General features: G+C 38.5%; 1 protein-coding gene across 5 annotated transcripts; it reads right to left on the bottom strand.

Annotated features, from left to right (window-relative positions):
- Positions 1-307: 307 nt before the first annotated feature.
- GCNT1 (glucosaminyl (N-acetyl) transferase 1) lies at positions 308-17,137 on the bottom strand. 5 transcript variants are annotated; one of them, XM_087715973.1, is made up of 4 exons: positions 9,512-9,931; positions 8,985-9,149; positions 8,104-8,184; positions 308-4,108 (listed from the first exon to the last, which is right to left on the bottom strand). In XM_087715973.1, exon 4 carries the CDS (start codon positions 4,030-4,032, stop codon positions 2,725-2,727), a length of 1,308 nt encoding a protein of 435 aa, XP_087572099.1. In that variant the 5' UTR covers positions 4,033-4,108; positions 8,104-8,184; positions 8,985-9,149; positions 9,512-9,931; the 3' UTR covers positions 308-2,724. The 5 variants fall into 5 exon arrangements, with proteins under 5 accessions (XP_087572099.1, XP_087572098.1, XP_013916562.2 ...); XM_087715972.1 differs by lacking the exons at positions 8,104-8,184; positions 9,512-9,931 and adding an exon at positions 17,073-17,134; XM_014061087.2 differs by lacking the exons at positions 8,104-8,184; positions 9,512-9,931 and adding an exon at positions 10,353-12,220.
- Between the last annotated feature and the right edge of the window lie 8,947 nt (positions 17,138-26,084).

A 26,084-nucleotide genomic window follows, 5' to 3' on the forward strand; every position in this document is an offset into this window, starting at 1 on the left:
CCAGCATTTATGATGGTTGCAGCATCTCCAGGTCATGTGATCGCCATTTGTGATCTTCCCAGCTGCCTTTTGACCAAAAAATCAATGGGAGGAGCCAGATTTACATGTAACCATGTGTTTAACTTACCAACTCCAGTGATTCACTGATCAACCATGGCAAAAAAGATTGTATAATTGGGCACAACTCACACAACCACCACCTTGCCATAGAAATTATGGTCTCAATGGTGGTTGTAAGTCCATGACAATTGTTATTAATAATTTGTTATTAATACTGTAGATTAATAAAGAATCCCATACATTACTATATCACATATTTATTAAATGTTTTGGTAACTGAATTTGAGCATTACAAATTGGTAGAATTGGTCAACTGAATGCCAATGTAGCTAACAAAAATCCATTCACTTATAATCAGTGAATTGTAATTAATAATCAGTTATTATCAGATGACATCTTCAGTAGTGCCAAACAGCAAACAAAATTAAAATAAATTATCACATACAATGATTTATTGCACGTACATGGATATTTTTGGAAGGCATCTATTCTTCTTAACTGAAGCATGAGTACCATTATCTGTAAGAATTTACCAAGTCAGAGTATTCATTCACATGCTAAATGAATCCAATATGTGAGATAACCCAATCAATGTCTTGCTGAATCTTGAAGATAAGTCAGGACCCATTGCCATGGTCCAGTTGCATAGCTAAACTATGGTTTTCAGTAATGTTTTGGGATCATGCCAAGCAAGATGTCTCAACATAAGCCTCTCTTAACAGCTACTGGAAACTCCAAATCAAGAGAGAGTAGATCATCCGGTAGGGAAGATGAAGTTGGAAAAAAACATACATGAACAAAAGGTGAAGGAAAGAACATAAGATTCTACTACATTAAACTGCAGCAAAAATATTTAAAGTAGGGTGACTTAAGGAAAGTCACAAGCATCATGGGATAAATCCTACAGCAACGTTTCCCAACTTTAGCAAGTTTAAGATATGTGGACTTCAAATTCCAGATTTTCCATGGCTGGCTGGGGAATTCTGGGAGTTGAAGTTCACATATCTTAAAATTACCAAGGTTGAGAAACATTGAACTACAGAAACTCATTTTACCTGTGGTCAGATGACAACAGTTCCTAGACTCAAAAGAGGAAAGTGGGCAGTAGGTCCAAAGTGGAGTGAACAGGCAAACTCTTGGTAAATAACCCTTAAGAAACTTTGTCCCCCACATATTATCTATGCAATATAATTGAAATTGCATGTTTTTCAATCATCCTGATGGCAAATTTCTAAACAATTGTTCATCCTGCTTGGTTGATCAATGAGCCAGGTAGGATTTTGTCTTCTTTTAAAAACATTTTCACTTTTGTCTACAACTTTGCCTACCCGGGTGTAAGGCTACATGGGGATGACCAATAAATAAAGAAATAAATAAAATTGTCAGCACTGGTCACCAATGCTGGCCAAAAAAACCTGATGGGCTTTCCCTTGATGTCAACAAGAACACAACTCAACTTAAATGAGACTTTTTCTCCCTTTTAAAAATTAACACATAAGAAATAAAACATGTATAGAAATATAATTTGACATAATATATTACAGCCGGAAGATAGAATTCTATCCAGCGCAGTTTTAATTATGGGCTATTCTGGAACACTTGGATGTTCAGCAGGAAACTGAAGTCCTATTTTGTACCTCATGCCATTTCTATAAATTGTTTCCAAGCCAGCACTGGGAAACACACCAAGAAAAGAAAAAATCTAGCTATAAACAGAAACAGCACTTATTATGCCTGTTCTAGATCTTGCTTGTTCTGCTGCTTTGATTTATTAAGAACTGAAATATGTTAACTCCTCCCCTTTTGAAGAGTTGTATGCAGTTAGCGTAACAGCAAGCCTTAAAAAGGATACATTTTTTTCAATTTGGAAGATTAAAAAATTTTCAGTAGTAAAATTAATGGTAGGAACTATTATGAATTAACAATTCTACTGATTTGTTTTGTTTTCCCATTATGGAAAAGTGACAAATGATTTGGCAAGCAGCAAACATAAATGCCATCAAGTTATATTAAAAAGAACGTAAACAGGCATACATTTTATTTCCCTGAGAATATTTTAACTAGGAGGCTTCTGCTACATTTCTATTGACAAAACGTCTATAAAAACTGAATAGTCTATCTGAAAAATTAAACTTAGAAAAAACAACTTGCATGTGTTTTGTGTATATATGTAAATATTGCTGGTACAGTTTTAAAAAGTGTGTGTGTGTGTGTGTAGAATTCGGTAATTTGACAATAGAGACATAAATATACTTCAAATTACCATTTCATAATCTCATAAATTTCCCTTAATCTGAGATCTTTTCCACCATGACTACTTTTAGTTCTCAAAATAGTCCATTTTCCACTAAGGAAAGTAGTCTTAGTGGCTACACCAACTAAGGATCAAGATTATTTGATTTCTAACAGAATTCTTTAAAAGATACAGAGGAGAGGAGGATCTTGTTTCATGCCTAAAATCCTGTGGCCTTTTGCAAGAGAATTTTTGTAATAGAACTATTTTAGAAAAAAAAAAACAATTAAGGAAGCTCAGGGGATACAATCAGCTAGATAATCACCCTACAAGCTTTGTTTAAAAACAAAAAAGGGGTATTGTATTTTCCATCTCTTTTCTGCCAATTTAATCAAATGAGAAAGAATGTACCATAAAAAGAACACTGCATGTTAATGTCTGCGTTGTTGTAGCACTTTGTCTCGTAAATGCTCTTCCAGACATTGAATTGCAAAAGGATCAACGTCAGTATCAAACTTGTTGGCAAAAAAATGATGTTTCCGTAACATCCAGCTCAAGTCTCCGACTCCAAAGACACATACAGAACGGACATGAACTCCATTGCAAGGTGGGTAAGGAGCACCCTTGGATACATCCCCCTCAAAGTAATCCCACTTCACAAACCGGGCAACGGCATTCATATCGGAAACATCGTATTTGTCACTGGCAGAGACTGCACCAGGAACTTCAGGGATTCGCTGGATTGTAGCCCATAAGTATTCATCAGGACTGTAAGTGTCTTTAGCCCATTCTATAAAAGCAAGGATTTTGCTGTTCTCTAATACATATTCCACAAATTTCCTATTAACAACAAAATAGGCACTTCCAGAGAAAATGGGTATGTTGAAAGGTGGATGCTGTTTGTCTATCCCCATTTTTTTTACCTTGCCATCAACTACTTCATAATGTTTCTTCCACCTCACCTCTTTGTTTGAAGGCATTTTTTCCGTTTCTAAACTATTTTCACCGTTGAGGGCTTTCAACTTCTCCACAATCTCTTGATTGGTCTTGATTGGGAAATCCATGCCACAGAGATTGATCAAGTACTTCCAGCTCACATTCCTCCTGTAGAGGTCCTTCATGCAGTTGAGGTCAGCTTGTACCCGGCTCCATGAGGCATACACTACACTTTCCAACTGGCTGGCAACGAAGACATTGGGAAAACATGATGCAATGCTTTTTACCGCTGCCAAGAAAGACTCCGGGGACTTCTTGTCAACATGAATGCAGTAATAATTTTGAGGAGCGTATATGGTTCTCAGAAGTCCCTCAAGCATATTAATTTTATGATAAGCCACTATTGAATACGCAATGGGAAATTCTGCTTCTTCTTGGCTGAGAGGTTCCATAATATATTTCCGCTTCTTAATAAAGGAGGCACAATCAACTGTCATGTTGATATAGTCATTTGGAGTCATTTTGGGGGTTCTCCTAAAGGACACTTTTAACAGTTCAAGCTTTACTTTTTCAATTTCCTCTTTGTCACCCTCTAGTATCTTGGAACAGTTTACTGTATTAGGATGCTCACTAGTCAATTCCAAATGCTCATAATCTTGGTAGCTTGGTTTCTGGTGAATTGTAATATAAGACCAGATTCCAAATGTACAAATTAACACCCAAAGAGGCTTAAACCGTAAGAAAGCACAGTGACGAAGTTTCCTCCTTAGCATTTCAGACAACATTTGGAACCTTTCAAACATTTAAGGGACTTTCTCTGTACACATGATTAAGTTCCAGTCATGCGCAGTTCTCTTCGCATTTCTCTTTCATAGGTTCCTATAAATGAAAAGGAAGATAAAGTCAGGGAGAACCACCTCTTTTGTTTATATTTGCTGTAAATTTATCTTGTCATTTAGTTAAAAGACGACATAGAAATAACAATAGCACTTACATACTGTTCTATAGAGTTTTACAGCACTCTAAGCTGTTTACAATGTCCGCATACCATCTTCAACAATCTGGGTCCTTGTTTTTCCAACCTCAGAAGATATCTTTTATAACATATATTAGACACACTAATGCTTGATCCTTAACATTTAACCATATATCTAGTTATGGTATGTACACTGACAGACACACATAAATTCGAACCTGTATTTAAACTTCCTATTCATAACTTTGATTTACATCTGCATACCTGGTATCCCCGTTAAGAGTAAAAAAAGTAGTAAGCAAAGGAAACTGAGGTGGAAGACAATAGAAAAAGAAGGGGAACGTAATGTACTTTTCGGATTATAAGACGCGCCAGAGTATAAGACGCACCAAGGTTTTGAAGAGGCAAATTTTAAAAAGTTTTTGCACTCTGCAAACCTCACAAAAACAGTCCATTTTTTGCAAAAATGGGCCCCCTTTTTTAAAAAAAGGGCATGAATAGCCTTTAGCAGGCTTGTAGAATGCTCCGGGGGGGGGGAGGAAATGAGCAAAAAACGGCCCATTTTTTGTAAAAAAAAATAAAAATGGATAGCCTTTAGGAGGCTTATAGAGTGCTCCTGGGGGTGGGTGGGAAAATTGAGCAAAAAACGGCCTTTTTTTGCTCATTTCTGCTCTCCCCAGTCCCCAGGAGCACTCTGAAAGCCTCCTAAAGGCTATGCACGGTCATTTTGGTGAAGGGGGAGAGTTCGGGAGGCAAAAATTGCTGTATTCAGTATATAAGACGCACTCAGATTTTCAGCCTCTTTTTTGAGGGGAAAAAGGTGTGTGTTATACTACAAAAATACAGTATCTAAAATCAGTATACATTCACACAATTCAGCCAATGATGAAATTCAATTTTTTTTTACTACTGGTTCTGTGGGCGTGGATTGATGGCCATGCAGGGGAAAGATACTGCAAAATCTCCATTTCCACCCCACTCCAGGGGAAGGATATTGCAAAATCCCCATTCCGTCCCCACTCTGGAGCCAGCCAGAGGTGGTATTTGCCGGTTGTCTGAACTACTCAAAATTTTCGCTACCAGTTCTCCAGAACCTGTCAGAACCTGCTGAATTTCACTCCTGAATTCAGCATACCTCTCTATACCTATCGAAGCCTGCAAACCATCCTTGCTTCCATTGTATCTGTACAATTTCATGTATCTCCTTTTTTCCCCCTTTAAACTCTCTTTTTGAGGAACACCAACTCCTTCCAAACACATCCATGGACCATCACTCTTGTGTGTGAAAACTTTACTTGTAAATTTTTGTTCTAAAATATAAATAAAGGTAAAGGTTCCCTTTGCACATATGTGCTAGTTGTTCCTGAGTCTAGGGGGCAATGCTTGTCTCCGTTTCAAAGCCGAAGAGCCAGCACTGTCCAAAGATGTCTCCGTGGTCATGTGACCGGCATGACTAAATGCTGAAGGCGCACGGAACGCTGTTACTTTTCCACCAAAGGTGGTTCCTATTTTTCTACTTGCATTTTTACATGCTTTTGAACTGCTAGGTTGGCAGAAGCTGCGATAAGTAATGGGAGCTCACTCCATTACACGGTGTTAGGGATTCGAACACATCGGCTGAACTGCTGATCTTTCGTTAAGCTAAGCTTAACGTCTTAGCCACTGAGCCATCGCGTCCCTCAATATATAAATATAAATATTTGAGGACAAAAATTGTCCACCCTGAGCAGAAAGCCTAATGTGATAATGCTAATGCAAAAATAATATATAAAATAGCAATAAGACTTCAGCACTCTCTAAGCAGGTTACAAAGTCAGCTTATTTTATTGACCTCGGAAGGATGGAAAGCTGAGTCAACAATGTGGATCGATTCGAATTGAACTGCTGGCAATACTGCATTCTAACCACTGCGCCACCACAGCTCCTAAGTCTCGTTTCTGTTTCCATCCAAACATTATAAAGTTATAAATTGGCCCCATATTACCTTAAAGTTCTGGAAAAGGCATAATTGTATGTGCTTAATTGGTATGTCCTGTATTAAATGGAATAGCCATAGGGGAGTAATGGATAGGATCAGAGAGGCAATGTGTTGAGAATGGGGATTCATTTTTCTCTCTCCCTATATTATAATCATAATAAAACTATTGCTAAACCAAAGTAGCAATTCCTTCCTGGAATCAGTTACACAAGATGGTTTTGTGGGGATAGAAGATTCTGCAATTGTGAAACTACATTTTAGCACATTACTTCATTTGGCTATTCAAACAGAGCACTTTTTTCTCCTATAAGTTAGATAAACATGGTGGATTCTTAAGCCATGCGATTTTTTTTCAGCAGGCAGACTTACACAAAGGCTCCCTTTTACACTAGGTTTGCAGGCTATATTTTTACATGTCACAGTAAAAAGCTTACAGAGTGTAAGCCACAGTAGAAACATTCACACATAATGGCAAAGTGACAAGTAACCCAAACCTGCTCTCATAACATAAAGTCATGTACTAAGATATCAAGATAGAAATATAAAGACTGACTTAAAAAAATATTTGTAAAACCTACCCTCTTCTATTAAATGAAAATAATGACCAATCCACCTCCCAGTACTGATGAAAAAACTAAGGGAAGATGAAATATTAGATTCAGAGAAGAAACCCAGCAGGTTTTAAAACTGGTTAACAGTCCTCTTTGAAAAATCCTGTAGAATTGACATAAAGCTATGAAAAATATATATGAAATTAAGTGAGGCACTCAGTTTTACGCCTTTAAATATTACCTAGAATACTAGAAAATATTAGAAAAATGTTATTGCCAATCAGCTTTACTGAATATATTTATGTAAAATACAGAGGATTTGGTAAACAATTGGTCCTAACAAATCTACTTGCATTTTTAATGATGTACCACAGCACTATTCCAATAAAAGGGTTGGACAAAAGCAGATTAGCTTCCAGCGTTTTTCCCTAACTTGGATGAGTTATTGCCTATAAATTCTGGAGATCGTATCACTACCGGATGAGCACCAGATTAGGAAATACTGTAGATGACTAAGTAGCTATCTTAACTGCTATGTCTCATGAAAAAAGAGATATGAAACTCGGATATGAAACACTGTTTTTAATGAATTACTTAGCAAGGAAAATAATTGACAACATCCGGTTATATAAAGCAGAAATATTAATGCCACAATTAATCACAATCACAGGTACATTCTCTGACACTGTACTAAACTTGAAGATATCAAATGAAGTTTGGGAAAGGAAAATAGAGTGCGCTCTCTCAAAAGGTAGTTTTAAACAGAATAATGCTCAAAACATCCCCTACATATAAATAATCCCTAATCTGTATAAGTAGCATCTTTCACTTATTATAAACCAGAAGTGATTCATTACACAATAGTTCTCTTCTATAATGCCTCATTCCTATAATCCTGGTTAAGAATTACCAAAACCAGAATGCTGAGTGCTGAAGTTCCACTCCTTATATAATCTCTTAAATGGCATCAATCTCTCCGCAGCATTCAGCGGTAATGACTCTAGGAAGAAAGCCTAGAGTCACATACAAATAGATCATGGTCATGTGATCAAAATTCGGACTCTTAGCAACTCTCTCATATTCACAACAGTTGCAGTGTCCTGGGTCATGCGATCACCTTTTGCAACCTTCTAATAAGCAAAGACCATGGGGAAGCCAGAATCCCTTACTAACTGTGTTACTAATTTAATAACTGTAGTAATTCACTTCCCAGCTGTGGCAAGAAAAGTTGTAAAATTGAGAAAAACTCACTTAACAACTTTCTTGCTGAACAAGAGAAATTATGAGCTCACTTACGGTCGTAAGTCAAGAACTACCTGTATACAGTCCTGAAAGTATCAGCTTTCACACCTGTGGATCCCGGAATTACCTTTTGTCTTGTTTCATGTAGAAGCTAATACAGCTTTTCTCCTGAAGATGTTCATGGGGATGTGACATCTCAGCAAGGAAACTACATTGTTCAAACATTGTTGTCAGGTGTTAAGCATTATCCATTAATAATACCTGTATGAAATGTTTAATGAAATTCCCTAGCACCTGTAACAAACTAGAGCAGTACCATCTGGAAATTCTGTCCCTTCCAAGACATATGGTCTAAACAGATCTTCAGTATATATAGAATTGTGGCCAAGACACTCATTTGTGCATATATGAATTTAACTTTACCCAATTTCAATAAAAGTCATAATATTTTATTATCATTCATAATTTATTTAAGAAACTTGTTCATAAAACGCAAGTAACATCAGATCTTTAATCCACTGAATAATTAGTTCATGTTTTAAAAAACCCACCTCTTAAACATTACACAGGTAGTCCTCGACTTACGATCATAACTGAGCCCAAACTTTCTGTGCTATGACACATGACCCCGAGACACTTGCAACCATCATAAATATGAGCCAGTTGCCAAGTGTTTGAATTTCGATCACCTGTCCCTCGGATGCTACAACAGTCATAAGTGAAAAACCCGTAAGTCAGTTCACTAAATGAACTAAGTCGTAAATTACCTCTTCATCCACAGGATTACAAAGTCAATTTACAGGGCTTACATAATCATTTTTCACCAGATCCAAGGATATTCCCCATGTCATTAAATGCAAATGGAAGCCCTTCATTGCTCAATAGATGTTTGGAACATGGGAAAAGTCCCATAAATATTCATTGCAACATGTGCTTTTCTTACTTCCTATAATTTTACAGTTCTCCAGTGTTAGGAATTAAGTCTCCATAAGCTTGAAACATACCTACCTTTCAAGCCATCAATTGCAGACCTGTGGCACACAGCTTGTCTTGTTCTGCTGATCCATTTCTCACTTTACCCCTTCCAACTGTTGGACGATATTTCTCAGCAGATTATTCCTGATGGCATGTGTCTCTTGATAGTTTTTTTTAAAAAAAGTTATATACCCTGTCCTGTAAAAAGAAGAGCCACCTTTTGTGCACTAATGTTTGTGGTAATACTTTTCTGATTCTTTTTTCCTCCAAGAATGGCTGAAGAAAAAAAAAAGCTACTGCCGTACAGGAAAAAAAAACTAAAACTATCATCTATTAGAAGCTTTTCTTCCTTTTTCATTTTCCACTTAGAATTTATCCTGACTTTGTAATAGAAAGATAGAATTCCCCTTTACATAATCCAATTTATTACAGTGGGGGGGGGGGAAACCTTTGACTTTGAAAACAGATAATTTTGTTAGGTAGTACATTCCTTGTTCTCTACAAGCTATCATACTATGGTCCCCCCCAAAATACACCCGTATGCCAGACAAAGAGCTTACCCTGGGAAAAGTGCTCTAGAGAATTCCTGCAAACAAGTCTGTGTGTACATGAGACAAGATACTGCACAGATTGGATAGCTTTGTGAACACTGCTATGCATTCATTCCTGGGTCAATCTGGAGGATAGATCTTGCATAAAAAATGGAAAACAATACAGGAAGCTTCTTCAAAAGGTAGTGTTTCAAAGGCATGCTTGTTCAACCTAAAAGCCTTGGGGTGGGGGACCACAGTCATAAATTATGTACCCAAGTCACAGATCCGCCCTCTGAGACTTTCCATGTTGGCAGCCTTCAAAGCTCTCTTCCCTCTGGGAGCAATCCAGTCTTGAGCAGGATTACTCTGCAACTCTCCATTCTCGCCTGTGGAGCTTATCTGACACCCTCACCAAAAATCCCATTGAAGCACATGCCAGATGCTCAGCTGGAATGAGATAACAATCAAGGCTTCCACTGACACCACATTATTAAGGAAACTTAGCTCACTTTGACCATCCTGCAATGGCAGGATAATTACTTCTTAGAAGCTGAAAAAAGAGAAGAGAATTTTAGCAGAAACAAGTCTGCCAAAAACTACAGGAAAGAAAGGCAGAACACCAAAACAAAAAACAGAGAAGGCAATTGTGCTGCAGCACAACAGTACCTTTTGTTCACAGAAACCTTGAAACCGGTTACCTACAGCCTTATTTAGGAGACCTGTTTGGAACAGCACAGAGTCCAAATGGGTAACTCATACACCTTCTTTAAAAAAAAAACACCTCCCTCCTTTTCCCGTAACACAACTATTCTTTTCACAACAACTTAGAAAAAGACGCACAGCGCCAGGAAAACACTAAACTGCTTACTTGCAGCTACATCTTTAGGCGTTCACAGGCAAGCATTCAATCATAGTTTAGGTCTAGGAACTTGGAGAAATGCCAGGCTTCCGAGGTCTGGAAGAGATTCAGCAAAGTCTAAAACTATCTTTTGAATAGATGTCATGATCCAGGTGCACGGTGTCTTTCAAGAGCACAGCTTCTATGGGAGGCAAAGTAATTGTGTAATGATAGTAACAGGCATTACCCTTCCTAGAATTCGCAGGTTTATCAAGGCTCTCCTAAACAGTTGGCATCTGATCTCCCTAGTGCAACTCTCTCAACACTAGCATCACTTCTTAATGCAGAAAGATTTATACTTTTAACACACATACCTTCCTTACGAATCAAGTTAATAAAAATAAGTGAATAATAAAGAGATAATATTTCAAGCAACTTTTAGCAGAAATGCAACAATTAATTTGGTTTAAAAAATGAATGATATTGTACGTATCATTGACTTGTTGTTCATTCACTAAGTTGTGTCTAACTCTTTGCAACCCCATGGACCTTATAGCATGCCAGGCCCTGCCATTCTACACTGTCTCTCAGAGTTAATACTCCCAGTATCCTTGACTAGTAAGTTGGTTAAAAAAAAACTCCTTCAAAATGTTTGAAAGTATCATAACAGTATCCCAACACAGAAAAATTATCTCAACTAAATCTGAAAAGACCCTGAATTATTATGAAGAGGAGGTTAATTTATAAAGTGACATATTTATCAGTTAACTTTGAAGTCTAGATCTATATGTAACATACCTTGCGTTACATGGTCAGTGATGATGTATATATATCCTGCTTTAATTAGTATAATAGCATTTGAGCACAAATCACTATGTACAGAACTGCAACCCATGTAGTAGTTACTTGTAGTGAGATATTTAGTACATATATACAGTACTCTACCTATTTAATAAATAGATAAAGAAAGCATCTATTAAAAGCTGGAGCTGTTCTATTATATCCCAAGTAGAATCATTGATAAGTAAGAAGAAACTCAACTTAAAAAAGAAATTATGTTTCTCTGGAGCAAATTCGTTGAGAAATATGATCTACCAGACTGAGTTAAAGACTTTGGTCAATTTTTGATGCTAGAATTTAGCAACTAACCTGACTTCCAAAGACTTGGACATCACCGAAAGAGCGTATTAATCGCCTTCTGCCCATTCTGCTTTAATGAGTGTTGCACTGAATATTGCATTGAACATTAATTGGTCTTAAATGCAAGTACCAGTTAATATGAATAATTCATTCATGTGCCTTAGGAGTCGGCAATGTAATTTTCAAAGGTGGGGACACAACAATTGCAAATCCCTAGATGGCTGCTGTGGAATCCTGTGTGTGTGTGTGTGTGTGTGTTTGTGTGTGTATTTCTATGTGAATGACTTCAAAAATCTGATGAGATTTCAGATGACAATGCTTAAAATAAAAGATATGGGGGGAGGGGGAATCTGCATATGACCACATGACATTGCTTGTCCTCTGAAAAAAGAAAATTAGCTGGCAAAACATTAACTGCTTGGGCACAAAAATTGCTTGTCGTCTCAAAAAAACCCATAACTGGCAAAACATTAACATCTTAAAAGCTCAAAAAAGAACATGCTTAGACATTGCTGGTAACACCAATACCAGGAGCTGAAGTTATAATATAGGATGTATAGAAAACAAGCATAATAAGATTCATTCAAAAAGCAGGCCTGTGAACTTTGTTGCTCTTTCCTTAATCTCCATTGCTAACTTCTATGTTGTCAGCCTGTATAAAGGGAAGACAGAACAAAGTCCTAGTTATCTCTTCTTCCTCCAAAAACCATCTCACTTGCATTATAGGACATAAATATGGAAGATAGAGTAACAGAGTTGGAAAGGATCTTGGAAGTCATCTAGTCCAGTGTTTCTCAACCTTGGCGACTTTAAGTCCTGTGGACTTCAACTCCCAGAATCCCCCAGCCAGCTCTGGGGATTCTGGGAGTTGAAGTCCACAGGACTTAAAGTCGCCAAGGTTGAGAAACACTGATCTAGTCCAACCCCGTGCTGGAGCAAGCCTCCACAAATTCTGAAGACAAGCCATTCTACTGGTTGAATCTTCTCCGTGTTTCTCCCTGGTTCCTTCTCTCCTTGTTTAGTTTCAAGCCGTTGGTTCTTGTCTTGCCTTCTGGGGCTTTGGAAAATAGATTGACCCTCTCCTTCTTTGTGACAGTCTCTCAAATATTGGAACACTGTTATCATATGTATATATAAATATATATATATAAATTGGTAGGTATATGATTAGTTCTAGGGAAGAAATAATAAATACCGGTAGGACCATCAAAGGGAGAGGGGAAAAATTAGAAATAGAGAAAAAAGACAACTAGCCAGAGTGATATATCAGGTAGTTGATATAGGATCAGGAAGACCAAATCAAGAGTATCCTTAGCTACACAACCTCACCTTTGGGCTAATTGTTCTCTCTCAACTAAACTTAACTCACAACACTGCTGTTGTAGGAATGGAAACACAGAGATGAAGGGAAATAAACTTAACAAATCAATAACATAATAAATTGAGTTAGGCTAATCCAAAAGCCATGAAAAAAAATGTATAAACTGTATAAAATTTCTTTAAAGCTGTTCAACAGACAAGATGGAGGAGAAAAAAAAATCAAAATTAAGAGTAGCTGATTTTTAAGCTGTAGAGACTGTGTTTAATCACTTTTCAGGCTGAATATGGATGGAGCCATTTAAATGAGCTACCACATGCAATAATGCTTTCAAGTTCCATCTAGGATTATCTTAAAGAATGTTAGGGTAAAGGAAAAAATGTTTTAAAAGATGGCATTGATCATAACAAAAATCTTGCAGAAATCAAGTGTAATATTATACATTGGTCAGTCTCCTGTCAGAAAAGAAACCCAAAGTAAGAAAACCAATTATTTGTAACAAAAGAGACTCTTTAATACTTCAGCCACATGTAACCTTCTATTACTAATTTTAAAAAGGATCCACTTGAACAGAAGAGCCTCAAGAAGAGACACTGGTATACAGCTGCAACATACAGGTGAAACTCGAAAAATTAGAATAATTTTCTGATGAGATCAACTTTTGCCAAAAGCACCAAAACCTGGTTCAATGACCGTGGGATTATTGTGCTTGATTGGCCAGCAAATTCGCCTGACCTGAACCCCATAGAGAATCTATGGGGCATTGCCAAGAGAAAGATGAGAGATATGAGACCGAACAATTCAGAAGAGCCGAAGGCTGCTGTTGAAGCATCCTAGTCTTTCATACTCAGCAGTGCCACAGGCTGATAGTTTCCATGCCACGCCACACTGAGGCAGTAATTGCTGCAAAAGGGGCCTAAACCAAGTACTGAGTACATATGCATGCTTATACTTTTCAGAGGTCTGATAGTGTTCTATGCACAATCCTTGTTTTATTGATTGCATGTAATATTCTAATTTTCTGAGATGGTGAATTTGGGGTTTTCATGAGCTGTAAGCCATAATCATCACAATTATGACAAATCACAGTTTGAACTATCTTGCTTTGCATATAATGAGTCTTATCTCATATATTAGTTTCACCTTTTAAGTTGCATTACTGAAATACATTAATTTTTGCACCATATTCTATTTTTTCAGTTTCACCTGTATTGTTCCAGTGTTTGAACATGAAAGATGATATGCTGTTTAACCAGTTGTCAAACCTTCCTTTTTACCTTAGGTGCAGAGTTGGATCAAAAGGAGTGCTGAAATTTTTTGGGTTTTTTTTTGGGGGGGGGGGTAAACAAATAGGAGCTTGGATTCATTAAGGACTAATACAAACAGAACATGTTTGTTTAAAACATTTTTTTTAACTGCTGGACTTGGAAAATTATTTTAGTAGAAACTCAACCAGTTATTACTCTTTGCTCTATTTATTGGACAAGTAAGATTCTGGACAAATTGTAGCATTTGTGATTATCATCAACCAACCTAGTATGTGTGGACATAATTTTAGATTAAAGAAAGTAACTTCAGGTGATTTCTGAATTATATACTCTGCCTATTCAGTAGCTGTTTTAACTTAAGTATTCTTGCAGCAGAAGAAAGTTGCCTTAAGCTAGGCATTCCCTCTGGATTTTAAAAGCAAACAATATTAAGTATAGTCAATTGACTTATTTATTTATTAAATTTGTATGCCGGCCATCTCACTATTAAGTGACTCTGGGATACCATAGACCTGAGTTGCATTCTAAGCATATCCCCATAAAATTCTATTATTATCAAAATTATTGGCCACCTGTTTGTCAGTTCAAGGCAATTCTGAGTGGCAAACAAATAAATACAGCCATCTCACAGTAAGCAAGCTAATAAAAGAACACAAATAGAAATTAAAGACATAATTTGATTTTCACACCCAAGTTTTAATTCTAAAATTACATTAAGCAAGATTTTAAAGGACACACCAACAGATATGCTGTAGATGGTAGAAATCCTGCCTGCCAAATACACAGCACAAAGTGCCAGTGATGGAACACAAGTGTGAAGTGACATAACAGCAGGAATTCTGCTTGGGGAAATACAACTGCATGGAACTCACAGTCTTGTCCCATAAATTCTACTCCTCTACTCCTCTTAGGTTCTTTTCCACCCTAGGGTAAAATTTAATTTAAGAAGACATTTTGATGTTGCTATTCTCAAACAAATGGGAACAAAAAGGTTGTGACAATAATCCCTTCCTAAAGTTTCAGACTTTAATTTTATACTTCTGTATGCTATAGTACTTGTCAAATCTATAAAGCTCTTTTTGGCTCATTGTCTTGATGGTGTTCAGCAACCTGCTTCCATTTCAGTTTTATGCCTCTCTCTTTGAAATTCAGCACTGTTTTTCTAGAGTCAGATCCAGAAGAAAAGCTTTTCCTGGGGCTCTTAGTTCTAAAGTCAATTTAATTGACTTTAAAAAAAAATTCATAGCATTATTTAAAAACATTTTCATTAGGTTTCCATAAAATCACCATTACTGTGGAATCAGTGGGCGGTTAGAAAATTTTACTACTAACAGAGATACAAAAGTGGGCAGTAGGTATAAAAAGGTTGACTACCCCTGGTCTAAAATGATACTGATGATGACTCAACACCAGCATTCCTTTCCACTCAAGGCAGGAAAACTCAAGACTCATGGAGGCCACACTGAATCCATGCTGCTGGTTCAAGCACAGCACCAAGCACTGCAACTTATTTTTTTCTCTCTGCTGGTGCTCTCATCACAGCTTTGCCAGTCAGATGCCCACAACATGTACTTGCCTGCTGCCACTCCATTAACTCTATCTCTCCTATGTCTAGTTAGAATCAATTTACCAGATCAACACTTTATTGTTCTTATTGCTGATCATCTGGTTACCAATTTTACATGTTTCAAAGCTCGACATCTCACTTTAAGCTAGGAGGCTCAATGTAGATCAGTGTTGCTTGCAGTGGTGGTGGTGGGGAGTGAGCTTCTTGAGTGGTGGCTGCAGGCTTACAAAGGATGTACTGGTCTAAAAATGAAACTCTGAAACCTGCCAGAGCTGATAGTCAGATTACCACCAACAGGAAGTTTGCACTGCTGCTTTATGAACTTAGTCTCCCATCTATTGAAACTCCAGATGAGCATCTCACAATGACACCTTTGCATTTTGTTTCTGCCCTTGTGCAATTGGCTCCTTCACAATTGTCCCGGATAACGCAAAGCATCCTTTTGCGCATATGAGAAAGTTCACTTTGGTCCCTGGATTACATTTGTTAGCCTTTCAAGAGTGCTAGGGAACGACTTTTTTTATTTAAGCCCTCTTCAACCGAGTGGGCTGAAACGTTGCTTCCTCCCAGTTGTAAAACTCCCATTCTGCTCCCTTTCTGCTGAAGGTTACAGTTAAGACAGTGATTTTCCACCCGACTGTATTTCTCCACATGCGAGGTGGAAAATGCCCAGCAACCACCACTTTTGGAGCCAAGGCCTCGCTCGCTCTTTCGAAAGAGCCACCTGTCCTCAATGTTGATAAATGGCGCTTCTCCTCCCCCCCCCAGCCCAAGGGCGGAGAGGGAAAAGAAAGTGAGATGGAGACGGCTTCCCAGCCACTTCGGAGTTTTGCGCGCTACCAATTCTCTCTCTCTCTTCTTTTTATTTCCTTCCGAGGAAACTTCGGGCAGTAAAATGGACTTCGAGGTAGGCTTTTATTAAGGACTCGCTTTACCGTTTTTTCCTCTTGTTAATAAAACAACGTTTACAAAGGCCGTATCAATACATCCCGTCAGTTCGTAGTATTCCCCCCCCCCCAAATAAGTAAATCGGTTGTAGATACTAGACCTAAAAAGAAGGTAAATTTGGGAGAGAGGGATTTCCTCTGAGTTATAAAGATTCTTCTAAATCGAGAAAACAAGCATGCAAGTTACTTTTCAATATCGGAAGGGGGAGGAACCACCTCAAGTCCCCTATTTCTTTTTCTTTTTTAAAGCGAAGTAACTCGTTGCACTTGGACCCCGGGCAAAGTTCCTCCACGCTGAGATGGCGATTGGTCTCCCTCGGCGCACTTTCAGAATCGCAACCTACCCTAAAAGCGCGGCGGCTGGGGATCCGCAACGCGCTTCTTGGGAGTCCCCGAAAGGAAAGAGAAAACCAAGCCTCTCCCAGAGGGAAAAAAAAAACCCCGGCAGGGAACGGGGAGAAACCGAGGAGCACCCAATTGGGAAGAGAAGAAAGCAAGCGCACGCCCTACCTGCCAGAGGATCGGAGAGAAGCGGCAGCCGTCGAGCTGCACCAGAGGAAAACCCGAAGAGAGGCGGGGACCTCAGCAGTTTCCCGTCCCCTGCACGCCCCCTTCCCTCCTAGCCCCTCCCCGGCGCCCACTTCTCTTCGTATCCCGGCCGGGACAGTCGACTACCACCGTCGTGTAGGAGGCGGGAGTTTCCTGCCCTGTGTAGGGTTTTCTTTTAATGGGTTAGAGATCACCTGAAAGGGGGGAGCGCAATGCTCCCCTTGTTTTTAAACTGCAAACTACTCACCCGTCCCTACTTTGCCTCCCCCTCCCCCCCAGCTCCTCTGACTCATCCCGCCTTATTTATTCGGAATTTATTCAGAATGAAGGCTGAAATTGTACAGGAGTGTCTGAGGGAGGGCACGGGGAAAAGCAGATCACAGCTTTTCCCCGCTGATTACGTCTGCCAGCCGACTTAAATCAGTCGTGATTAAACAAGCCGCGATAAATCTGCCGGTTTTCCTCCCCATGAATCGAGCTACGGCCTCCCTCTGATCTAACTGACTGCGTGGTGGGTTTTTCTTTCCTATTTGGTGCCCTTGCAGGCCTACTTCACAATTACCAACTCAAGGAAAACCGGGCACAGGGTTTGACCTTCAGTCCTGCATCAGAGACAGTGAACTTACGAAAGAGGAGGGGGGGGGTCTTTGAAAATTAATCATTTTCTTTAACGTAAGTGAAGCAATTCGCTAGTATGTGTGCAAATGTCAGTCCTTATGGTTGCAGAAACCAACTAAGGAACAGGAGATGAAACAGGAGACGCCTGCAGGAGATGAAAGAGCATGCATGAACGAAGAGGTTTGAGCTTGAGAACAGGCTGCCTCTCACAGACCCCCCCCCCTCAAATGGTAGAAAAAGAGCCGATAGTTGGTGGCGGCTAACATTTAGAACAGAGATGTGGAACTATGGTCCTTTGATGACTTGTGGACTTCAACTCCCAGAATTCCTGAGCCAGCCAGACCAGCATCTATTTTCCCTACCAAGGATATTGGACTAACTGGCTGTTGGATCCGGTAAAGGAAGGCACACAAAGGCTCCAGTAACAACAGCTCTTTATTGCAAGTCAAGTAAACATCCCGCTGAAGACAGGTCGGACAGCATCCCCTTATAAAGGGATCTGTCAGACCTCTTGACCAATGGGATTTGACCTCTGTTCCTGCAGGAAGAGAGGACCTTGATGGAAACCTCTATCAGTGGGGGATATCTAACACTGGTCTATGGGATATCCATCCCCAGCAACCCTCAACCTCTCCATCTGGATGGAGATGGATGATAAATGGATGATATCTATTTAGGGATGTCCAACTCTTGATGATTCTATCTTCTAGCCGTATCTTTTGACATCTTCCGATTTTGCACTACTTTGAGTTTTTCTATGTTGTGGCTAGTGTCAGCCTTGATCATGTCCAGCCACCGTGTTCTTTGATGTCCTAGTTTCCTTTTACCACTAACTCGTGCTAGCATAATTGCTTTTGACATGACTAAGGTAAGTGAGATGCGGTTTCATGATTTTGCCTTCTAGTGACATGTCTGGTGTTATGCGTTCCAGTACTTCCTTGCTGGTTACTTTTGCTGCCCAAGGAATATGCAGGAGCTTCTCTAGAACTACAGTTCATACAAGTGCTTTTTCTTCTTGTCTTGCTGTATTTAAGGTCCCATTTTTACAACCATAGGTGTCTATGGGGAACACATTAGAGCAGACTAACTTGCACTTGGTTTCTAGGCTGATGTTCTTTCTTTTCCATATTTGGGTTATGTTCATCATTGCTGTGTGACCCAGTGCAATTCAACATTTTATTTCTGTGCTGCATACACCCCTTTGAGTTATCTGTGATTCTTGCAAAGTGAATGTTTCCACATGTGTTCTATCTCTTCACTGTCAAATTACTATTTTGATGTTTCCCTTCCTTGCAAGTGGTCATGAGTTTGGTCTTTTGCTGTTCGGACCAAAATTCTTATTTTCTTCTTTGATTTCCTTGATCAAATGTTCCAGGCCTTCTTTGATTTCTGAGAGAGGAGTTGTATCATCAGCATATCAAAAATTCTTGATGTTTTAACCCTATTCTAGGACAACGATGGCGAACCTTTTTTGGCTCGTGTGTCATAAGTGGGGGGGAGGAATACAGGTGGCTCATGCATGGGCATGCCACACCCATAATGCAACTCCTGACTCCCCCAGTGAGAAGCACTCCCTCCATTTTTTGCATGCCTTTTCTGCCCTCCCCAGCCTCCAGAGACTTTATAGGAGCCTGGGGAGGGAGAAAACAGCCTCCCCCACCCCCTGGAGGCCCTCCGGAGGTTTCAGGGACCTTCAGGAGGCTTCCCTGAAAGCTCTGGAGGACTGCAAATGACCCTATGATCAAACTGGAAGTCACTTCCAGTTTGTTCATAGGGTCGGTTTAAGCCCTCGAGAGGCTTCAGGGAAGCCTCCTGAAGGTCCCTGAAGCCTCCAGAGGGCTTAAACCAACCATACGAGCAAACCGGAAGTCACTTCCCCAACTTCCAGTTTGCCCATAGGGCCAGTTTTTTGCACTCCGGAGGCTTCAGTGAAGCTCCTGAAGCCTCCAGAGGGCATCCAGGAGGGGCGGGGGGGGGGTGTCTCTCTTTTCACCCTCCCCGGGCTCCTATAAAGCCTCTGGAGCCCGGGGAGGGCGAAAAATGGCTTTAAAAAAGGCTGAACTCAGCTAGCCAGTGCATGCATGCATGCTGGCCAGCTGACAGGGCAACGGTTTGCATGCCCTGACAAATGGCTCCGCGTGCCACCTGTGGCACACGTGCCATAGGTTCGCCATCCCGGTTCTAGGAGATAGAAGGAATGTCTTTCCTCTGTTTGGATTTACCCTGGATATAGTTGGTGGGTGGGGGGGAGATGAAGCCATTTATGTACAGAGATTCTATCTTGCATCAAAGGAGTGAATGCAGGAAGGGGAGCAAACATTAGAAGTCAACTACCTTCTCTTAACTTGAGAATTTTTATGACTTGGTAATGACCAAGTTGGCTTCCCAAGCAGAGTTCTCAACCATTGCTTGTTCAAGGCGTCTGCCCACATCATGAAGCATTGATTACATATTACATGATTACCTTATATATGTGGGTCTGTTGGTCTTAGGGAAGAAGGACTTTGTGGCAGCTATTTCAAAAAGCCATTCAACATTTCTGTAGGGGAAAACAACAAAACCCTGCTAGTCTGTTTAAAATGGGGAAAAAATGCATCACTGATTAGGTCCCCAATGACTTCATTCAGTTTTTCTCTGGTCACTCGGTTTTCCTGGCTGAACTTCCTGTTGGCATTATTGCTGGAAGAAATGGACTTAATGCAGCTGGGAAAAGAGCACAACGTCAACATGTCCAGCTTTTTAAAAAGATTATTCACCTACTGACTTATAAATCAAGCCGTAAAGAACATCTGTCAGAACATTACTAAGTAATGTGAATCAGTCATTCCGTAGCGCTTTCGTTATTCTTTCAGGAAATGTCAAAAATAACCAGTTTGATTCCACAGTATAGCTGTATTTGGGGAGATAATGAACATGCAAGAATGTCTAATTACTACGTTGCTTTGCCCTTCAATAAAAATAGACTGGGTAAAATGTATGACCTGGTTTTGGGCATAGGGCAGCGGTGAAAATCTCCGAAGTTTGCTACCAAGTGTGCAATTTGTGCACATGCATGCCTAAGGTGTACCCACGTAGCACTGAAAAGGAACATTTTGAACATTTTTCCCTTCCTGGTAACTAGAACAGCAGGGGGGGGGGATCCCCTGTACCACAAGATTTAGATTAGCTAGAAAGCAGAAAATCCAACAATTTTAGTTAATATAAATCATGTGTCACAACTGATCATCATACTGGTTTGCCTGGACAGGTAGCATTTTTTACTACCTGTTCAGGCGAACTGCTCTGAACCCGTAGCACTTCATCCCTGGTGTAGGGTCATTTCTAAGTGTCTTTACTGTATTCCGTTGAAGTACTTAATGTATCGATATATTTATGAACAAGTAGTCCTCAACTTATGACTGTAATAGAGCCTGCCCATTATGGTTGTAAGTCATGACAGTCATAAAACTGGTTAGACATGTGACCAATCTGATTTTACAACTTTTGTGCTGGTCATTAAGCAAATGACATGGTCCCCAAACAAGCCAATGTTAGGCACAGTTTTTCCCCAAAAGTGGAAGTAAATCCTGATTTTCGGCACAGTCAAGTGACCATGGGATGCGGCAAATAGCTGTAAATACAGCCAATTGTTGAGCAACTGAAGTTTGGTCACATGATGTGGGAGGGGACAACTATCAGGGGACAAATAGCCCTCCTCCAAGATCCATTGTAACTTCAAATGGTCTCAAAGCGACCAATTATGAGTCAAGACTCCCTGTGTACATACATACATGCATACATACTGCATATATATAAAATGAATACAGACAGCAATATCATTGATGAAGTACTTGTTCTGTAGAGGAAAAACAGATGAACTGAATTCCACATTCTACCCTTTAAATTAAGAATAGAAATAATTTTTCCTTCAGTCTCCAAACTTTTCCTTCAGTCTCCACATTGGTGCCATGCAACAGCCATAAATCTCAGTCACTGCTCTCATACAGCACTGAACTAATTAAAATTGGGAAACTTAGAAACGTAAGAAACAAATGTCTCTTCTCAGAACACCACTGGTTTTACATTTAACTTTTTTTTCAATTTAAAGTTCAAATATTTGTTAAATAGAAGTCATTTCTTTAATGGAAGGACACTCTAATCTCTAAAAATAATGTTATTAGTAAGGTTTTATTTTTCTGTAGACCTAAGGAATTTGATTGGTAATGACCAAGTTGTCTTCCAAGTTGAGTTCATGAACATTGCAAGTTAATTCAGAAGCAATGTCAGAAATTAATGTTAATGGTTGAAGGAATTTTTTTAAATGATGAAAGAAAGTAATATTGCACACCTTTACCTATGAGTAATTGCTATTGAAGGCTTATTTAGCTTACTTCTGAGTAAGGTAAAGATTGCATTCCTCTATTTGACAAACCCCTACTAAAGGATTTGGTCTGGCAAGTAAGAAAACAAATATATTTCAATTTCTAACATTTAAGAATTTTGCTAATTTGCTAATTTATTATTTTGGTTTTTGTTTTCTTTGAAGATGGTTTAAAGTAGAACCAGGCATATTTTCTATGAAATAACTGCAATATGCCTGTAAATTAAACAAGCTCACTTTGTGTTACCTATTTAAAAAGTAGAAAATATATTAAACATGTGGACACTACAAAGTTCATTAAATTGTGTACAGATGCAGCTGTAAAGTCAGCAATAAGTATTTCCATGTTTCCAAGAAAAAAACTAGGCCAACAAATATGAAGGCACATTTGGGAAGACTGCAAACCATTAGCAATGTCTATGTCTCTTTGCTACTGTCTAGTGGTCATTTGGATTATTGCAGAACTGATGGCCTTCCAAAAAGAACAATTGAATTTGGAGTCCATATTAACTTTCCAGCAAATATTTCATTTATGAAACAGACCTTTGTAATGCAAAATGTTGATTAAATATTTTGGTCAATGAAATTATTTAAAACACATATAAGAATAAATACATTGGGTTTGTTGTATTTTTGGGACCATGACAGGTTTTTTTGATGTTTCTAGATTGATACTCGGACAAGACTTATCAATGTTTGGAAAAAAACTGGCTTTGAATGAGATTTTTGAGACATGAAAAGGAGGTGTAGAAAGTTAAAACCCAGCCCTCTCCTAAAAAAATGAAATATTCCAGGAAATATTGAAAAGGCAGAATATTATATTTTCATGGATAAGAAATGGAAAAACATTTTTAGGCAGGAAACTCTCACTCTTAATAGCCCCCACCTTTGTCAATGGGCCATTTAAAAAGACTGAGCTAGTCTACTCTACATAACAAAGGTAGGATTAGCCTACAGAAATACCACAGGGCATCTGGGAAGAAGCAATGCTCAACAAAACTTGGACTCAAAGCACAACTAAAGAGTTGCCCCTGCACGGCCCCATGGGAGTCTGACAACCAATCAGAATACAAGATCAAGATTAAAGGCCAGAGAGGGCATAAAGCCAGGAACTTTCAGCATCTCAGTCATTTTTCTTCTTCACCCAACATCTGGAAGCATGTGATCTCCCTTTTCTGTATAGGAACTCAAGCCATGTGATCCTGTCCACCATTAAACTATCTTTCCAACCAGCCTCCATGTTTCCAGTGTCTTTTTCTCCACTTGGAGCTGAACTCAGAAGGACATTTTGTCCAACAGAGGAAAGGAATGTCTCTGCATTAGTTAATAATCCTGTACTTGAACTTTATATTTTATATATCCTGTGTAAATACAATTTCTCTTTTTATGTCTACATCAAGGTTGTGGACATGTTTAAAAAAATATTTTAAACATTTTGCCTGACAGAAATTCAGTAGGTATTGTTCTTTGAATGTATTTTGATATGCTGTATTTTTGCTTTTTATTTAACATTTAACATTTCTCAGATATGCTAAATAACAATTCAATGAAACTCATAAGGAGCTTTCAAACTGCTCTGCTACTTCAAGATGTGATGAAGAAGCAATCAGTCTTATTTTAACTTATTCATATTTTAGCATTTTCCAAAATTGCTATAACTAATTTTGGCTCAGATTTTTGAAAAAGTAATTTAAATATATTTTGTATTCAATAGATTAGTTTACTAAAGTTTATTTGCACAGCTTGGATTAATTGTTGATACCTGGGCAACAAATATTAAGTTCTTTATTGTTAAATCGCATATTGACTTTAAGTATGTAGTAGTTTCAGTTTCAGCTAAGGGGGAACATGAAGGAGGGAAGGCTTTATCTCCACTCCCAATTTGCAAGCATCAAATTAAGCCTTGACTTGGTCCAGCATATCTATTCTTACATTCTAGTCTTACATTCTTCATTTGCTCTTCATTGTCTTACCCTTGCAATCTATTATGGAATTAAAAATTCCATATGGTTTGAAAAGGACAAAAAATGTTATTTTGCTTTTCTTTTTCTTCCTTGGAATGTTTTTTATCTTTTTTTAAAAAAAATACTGAATGTAACGACAAGTACAGTAGGTGATGTTTTCTTGTTTTATTAAGCAGATTTGAAGCTGATCCCAAGAACTGCCAGAAAAAGACTGAAATATATGACATCAGTAATTCTGAATTTCTCATAATTTTTATTCATTATTGTCTTATATTTTTGATAATAATGACTTGGTGGTTTAATGTTTAACATGATAAAGTAGAGTGAATTTAATTTGTTATCTCCCCATTTAAAAGAAACATACACCAATCTGAGTTCTAAAACTTGTTCTTAATTTTGATCAATTGGAAAAACCTCTTTGGTGCTCTTTACATTTCTTCAAGTCTTCCTTCAAAGCAACCTTTGCATATATTCTTAATTTTCACTTGTAAAGTGTTTATTTGATTTTGGCTAGATCAGAGTTAAAGTAGAGAAGAAGCCAAGTTAGTCTCAGGTAAATTAAAGTCCCATCCAGTTGAACTAGATTTTAAATGACTTCATGGATACATGTACGTACAGACTTACATGTATAGTCCTTGACTTACGATCACAATTGGACTTACGCCCAAAATTTCTGTTGCTAAGTGAGATGTTGAATTTTGCTTCATTTTATGGCCTTACTTGCCAGTTAGCAATAGCAATAGCAATAGCAGTTAGACTTATATACCGCTTCATAGGGCTTTCAGCCCTCTCTAAGCGGTTTACAGAGTCAGCATATTGCCCCCAACAATCCGGGTCCTCATTTTACCCACCTCGGAAGGATGGAAGGCTGAGTCAACCCTGAGCCGGTGAGATTTGAACAGCCGAACTGCAGAACTGCAGTCAGCTGAAGTAGCCTGCAGTGCTGCATTTAACCACTGCGCCACCTCGGCTCCTTTGTTAAATGAATCACTGCTTTGTTTAAAAGAATTTGGCTTTCCCATTGACTTTGTTTGTCAGAAGGTAATTTACGTGATCCCAAGACACTGCAACCATCATAAATATGAGTTAGTTGTAAAGTGTGTGAATTTTGATTATGTGACCATGGGGATGCCGCAACAGTCATAATTGTGAGAAATGGTCATAAACCACTTTTTTCAGTGCAATTGTAACTTGAATGGTCACTAAATGAATTGTAAGTTGAGGGATACCTGTAATTCTCTTGATAACCATAAAAAGTGAATATTTCTTGATAACAAATAGGACAGGATCTTTGCCCTTTTTCATGATGTGTTTTAATTTCTTAAATTAGCTTACATCCTTAGCCTTTCCCCCCCATCCAAATACTAAACTAAACCAAATTTTCCTGTTTTCCAGACAGAAACAAAGTCATTCGGGGATTGCTTCCTGCGAAGTTCAATCTCTGAAATGTACAGCTAAAAGGCAATTGGGTAATAGGCTGGCAAGGATATTGGTGACTTGAGACAGGAAGGCATGCTACTTTTTTTTACCTTATTCTAGAAAAATAATGAAAGGGAAGGCTTTTAAAAAAAAATATGTAATTTTTTTTCTCATTGATGAATTCAGTGCATGATTTTCTTTTCTATAATTTTATTGAATATTGTGATCTGATCTAAAGGATATTAGATTCTCAACTTACATTGAGATTGCCTGGTCTCTTTCTTTACTCAATGGATATTGAGAATACTGATTCTTCCTCCCATCTTTGATGAAGTTATGCTGCACCAGCATATCTACGGGATTGGTATACAGCTCATGTTCCAGAATTGAATTTTGTCCTTTCCTGTCATAGTAATAGAAAATTGCTTCATGATCAAATAAACGCTTGTAATGTTTAGAACAGAATTAGGTCCTCGGAATTAGTGAAGTGTTCATTCTCCATTTTACAGAAATTCCAGCAAATTGAAAGGGAGATTGCTATTGCTTTAAGTGTTAGTATTTTTTGTAATGTATTCCTCCTTTATTATTAACAGAATTTTACAGATAAATGTT

This window comes from Thamnophis sirtalis, unplaced genomic scaffold (genome assembly GCF_051295495.1).
Source record: "Thamnophis sirtalis isolate CommonGarterSnake01/CBP01778 unplaced genomic scaffold, rThaSir2_p1.2 scaffold_5, whole genome shotgun sequence".
NCBI classification, from domain to species: Eukaryota; Metazoa; Chordata; class Lepidosauria; order Squamata; family Natricidae; genus Thamnophis; species Thamnophis sirtalis.